Consider the following 5,000-nt stretch of genomic DNA (forward strand, 5'->3'; position numbering starts at 1 on the left):
GGGGGCTGTCGTTGATTTTTTTTCGGCAGTGGTCGTGTAGTTTTCGAAGTCATAGAATGTATATTGTATATTTTATGCCTCTTTTGATTTATTTTCATGGGGAAAGAGCAATTATTGTGAGTTTAGTTAACCGGTAATATTAAAGGCCATATTTCACGCGATTGCATTGAGCTACAAGCCCAACGAGATATACGAATAATTTATGGAAATGAAATTGCATTGTAGAAATTACGGTTATTATAGTTAATTCTTCGACAAGTGTCCATAATTCGTTTCAACAATTGAAACGCGGATGAATTTTAATTTGGCCTTGTTATTTTTAAAACTTCAAATATTAAATTGTCTGATTAAAATTTAAAAGGCCAATATATAATAAATATGTGCGTGTATATATATAAATATAATATATCGCTAATAAAATTCATTCAAAGGTCAAATAATTAATATTCGTGGCCATATAGTACCATCTTCGTTCATTTTCAAATTATCTTAAAATTTTAGTCTATAAACTCACCATAAATTCGCCTACAATTCATAAACATAATGAGAAATCAATAATGGTTTTAGCATCCTCGATGTCTTAAATTAAAGTGGTTTCATTTTCATTTTAATTTTCAGTTTTTGAAAGGGACACTATAGTAAAGACACATCGAGTATCAATTATCGATAAAAAATATCTATTTAACCATACGTATACAATATTATTATAGAATATATTACAACTTATATATATTAAAAAAAGAAAAAAACGAAAATGAAAACAATACTAGTAAGATGTTTATACATAAGTTTATGTTAGCATACTATAAAAAACTTTATAAAGTTTGATTAACAAAAATTTAAGAAAACTTGATTTTCTTTTTCATACAATTAGCTTGACAGAGTAAAAATAATTAAATAAAAAAAAAAGACACAGAATGAAATCCCTTGAATTATAATATCAAGATAAAAGAATTAGATTAAAAAAATTTAACAATACATTTGATAAAATAATAAATTTATCCATAAGAACTCGCATAAGTATTTCTTTTAGTCGTTTTATATTGGTAAAGTAACGCGTGATAATATCCATTTTACTTAAACTTAAGGGAAGAAATGAATTTTGTATATATATATATATATATATGCATATAAAACTTTCATATTAGTATCTTAAATTATCTTAATCACATTTTATAGATATACACTCGGTCTATAAGCTCTAGAACACAATGTTCATAAAGTTATAACGACTTCGATATCAGGTGGTGTACGTAAGTTACACTTGGGTAGTTGGGGGTTAATTTTGCTCGAGGCATATTCAAACGTTGATAATATGGGTTCGCTTATGAGATTAACTGCCATTTATAATCTAGGAATTAAAAAATGTGTAATAGAATTCTAAATAGATTTATCGAATTTTATCATTTGAAAATTTGTTCTTCGCAAGCATAATTGCCATAGTTTTACAAATATTTATTAAAAACTAAAAATTATCGTTGATTTCAATCGTTATGTCGAAATAATTCTTAAAAAGAGCATTTTATTATAATGATTTCATATCGTGTTTGCAATGTACTTTGTAAAACATATTTTAAATAATCATTTTTAAAAATGTTCATTATACACGCATCATTTATGATACTTTTGCAATGCATATATTCTTTCATTTATATGTGTGAAAATGTGTTTCCTTTACATCACAATCTAATTACACAGTCACATATATGTTTGCATTCTAATTACATTATATACATTTTTCATGGCAACGTAAATTACTGGACTTATAGTAGATATTTCTTGTGACCTGCTATATCGAATAGAAATTAACCAAACTGCCGATATTGTTAAAAATTCAACAATATTATCGGAGAATAAATATGTTACGATTACATTTTTAAATATCATTTGGTCTTCCTCGTAAGATGCATGTGTCATCCACATAATTTCAATTCACTTAACACGCAACTTATTAGCTCGTTGGAAAACTAGTTTAGTCCTGTTAGAAAATAATTATTCTTACTTACAAGAGCACTAGCAATATTTAAATAAAACTTTTTAAAGACACTTTGTAAGCATGCAAAATACACATACACATACCAATAATTATACATATAATGATTAATATCGCTTCGCTCGATTGAACCAACAGAGCACCATAATAATAAGAAAACGGATGAGCAGATTAAAGAATTAAAAACAAAAGACAAAAAAAAAAAAAAAAACAAAAACAAAAACAAGATAAAATAAAAATGAAATACAAACGAGAAGGGATTACTTTGTCCGTATAATCTCTCGTGTAATTCCTTTTAAAAAGAGATTTCTTTTAAAAGTCGATAATTATGATTAAATATATTATGATAAAATCAATCGTAACCATGAAGTTTACTATTATCAAAGTAAGAAAAAAATAATCATATTATTACCATGTATTGAGTGTAATTTGTAAATCCCTTTATATTCGTGGGTAATTAATTTTTCAAATTATTCATCAAAGTGACCGCAATTCTCAAAAGCGTTAGTTAAGCAAGTGAAAGTATCGATAAAATTATAAGCTACTAATTGTATTGTTTATTGGGATTATTGATTCGCTTTGCCTCTTGTAATTTACGAAAAACTAAAGAATCCTACATCAAATAAGTGCTCCACGGTGAGATCGAATCGCGTATTTTCAAAACGGAAAACACAAAACAGAATAACAAAAACAAATAATCGGAGCACTAAGCTCCGGCTAAAAAACTGCGATACCCCGAAAATCTTATCGGAGCACAAGCCGTCACGTGATCCACGCATGCAGTACAAATGTAATAAAAGACAAAAATCCACATACAGTGGACAAATTACAATGAGAAGGAAAAAGGAGGATCGAGAAGGGGATAGTAGGGACAAGGGGGTTGGGAAAGAACATAATCGCTAGAATAAGAGTCAGAATATCACGGATCCGCGCTCACCCCCATGCTGTATTTCGTCCAGGCACGCCAACGATCACGGTCGAGGGCAGCGGTCTCGACGTGGACAGCATCTCCGTGGTCTCCTCCGTAGCGCCGCCCCACATGTACCAATGTAAGTCTTATCGGTGATTGCAAGCACGTGCACGTGTGCACGCGGCTGCGAGCGCCTTTGTCTCGTCGTATCGTCATGTCCCGTGTTACGCAGCAGCTTACTCCCACACCTTACCGAGGCCCTTAAAATACTTTCAACCTCCGTAGACGAAATCGGCAAACTTTCCTCACTCCTTTAATCCGCCGGGAAGAAAAAATCGTATCCTCGTGGGTGATGGCGTAGTCAGGGGAACGTGATGGCGGGAACGAGGGCGAAAGGGGGAGTCTCTCTCTCTCTCTCTCCCTCTCTCTCTCTCTCTCTCTCTCGTTGCTGGGCTCGCAATCGTTTTCCTTGCGCTCATTTAACCTTCAAGAACTTTAATATGCTCGCGACGGCACAAAAGTTCGTCGTTCGCTCGATGGATTTCAGGGGTTGCTGGGCTCGCAATCGTTTTCCTTGCGCTCATTTAACCTTCAAGAACTTTAATATGCTCGCGACGGCACAAAAGTTCGTCGTTCGCTCATGGAAGCTAATGCTTTCATCTTCCCTGCATATTCGTTTTATAAAGGAAATATTATTCGTCGAATGCGCAGGATGCGTCATCGTTTACTGCGTCGGGCAGCTTCTTCGATCTTTTGCTCGCTATTGATGAAAGTTTGCCGAATCCTTGCCGAATTATCCCCCAGCTCCTTCATACTCTCCTCACACTTACCCAAAACACCGCATCAACGAATCAGCTTCGTAAATAACCACATGTCCATGTATGTGTGCACGTACATGTTACACGTAGCATAAAAGTTTGCATGAGCATGATGATTATGATATTAGCGAGAAAACACAGTACCGCATTGCATTATCGCATACATGATTCGCATTGTCGAGCGAAGGAGAGGAGGATAGAGCTGTAAAATAAATCATACACGGCAATATAAAGTCGAGTACGAAGCGAAACGATGCCGCGCGTATAATGTTTATGGTGCACCATTGATGTCTTAAACGAGCTTGTGAATTTACGTCTGTGTTTGTTAACGCGCGACTCGTATAATTGCCAGGGCGTCTCGCTAAGTCGTCGACAAACTTGCCGTCTATTCCCCTTTGGCGATCGACTCGATAAACGACGATAACGATAGGAGATTTGTTTTTTTTTTTAGCGACGACACCCAAGGACTGCAGCCCAACTCTGTCGCCGCTCAATGCCTTCTCCAGGTCGATGGACAACTCCTCGCTGTCGCGCTCCGTCGAGCAGCTCTCGAGCCCCCTGGACGTCGAGCCCAAAAGGAACAAACAGCCACCACCTCCCATCGTACCTCAAACCGTGCACTCGAGATCCTCGGCGACTCGCGGCGGCACCTGGGGCTCCATCTCCAGGTACGGCCTTTACTCTTCGAGCAACTACACGAGTGCTTTCACTATCCGGTCATCGACATTTCGCCCGAGTGGGTGGTGGGAACGAGAATTTAACGACTTGCTGAACTAATCGATAATTTACCGACTTTTCTCTCGAGACTCCTTCTGAAACATAAAATTTTTCGATAAATCTGCCCGCCCTCCTTCAATGTATTGTTACCTCATTAATTATCGGGCCTACCACATACCGTGTATTGTTGTTATACGTTTGCCCTGCGTATCAGTAATATCGAATACGTTTATCGAGCAAATATTAGCAATACATTATGCTTCAAAGATTTAAAATGACGGCTAAAGAACACGAAACCGCGTCAAGGACGTGATAGCGACGCTAAGGACGGAATAGCATAAAATACAAATGAAATGCCGTCGATGAAAGATTGTCTACTAAAGACTTGGTCGCGATGAAATAGCAACAACAACAGTAATAATTATAGTTGCGGTGGTGGTAGTGGTGGTAAGAAATAAAAGTCTCGCTAAGGCAACGGATTAAAACAATACGGTGATTGTATTAGAAAAATAATTAAATGTCGTGTCAATGCGAAAACAACTTGTTAAACACCACGCAGTAC

At 35.9% G+C, this 5,000-nt stretch overlaps 1 protein-coding gene across 1 annotated transcript in view; it reads left to right on the forward strand.

Moving 5' to 3' along the window:
• Liprin-gamma (liprin protein kazrin) overlaps positions 1-5,000 on the forward strand; it is a 165,851-nt gene that overhangs the window by 143,298 nt on the left and 17,553 nt on the right. Inside the window, 2 exon segments of the mRNA XM_011501912.1 lie at positions 2,953-3,042; positions 4,173-4,389. Of these exon segments, the coding sequence (XP_011500214.1) occupies positions 2,953-3,042; positions 4,173-4,389 (307 nt within the window).

Source organism: Ceratosolen solmsi, unplaced genomic scaffold (assembly GCF_000503995.2).
Source record: "Ceratosolen solmsi marchali unplaced genomic scaffold, CerSol_1.0 scaffold23, whole genome shotgun sequence".
Lineage (NCBI taxonomy): Eukaryota > Metazoa > Arthropoda > Insecta > Hymenoptera > Agaonidae > Ceratosolen > Ceratosolen solmsi.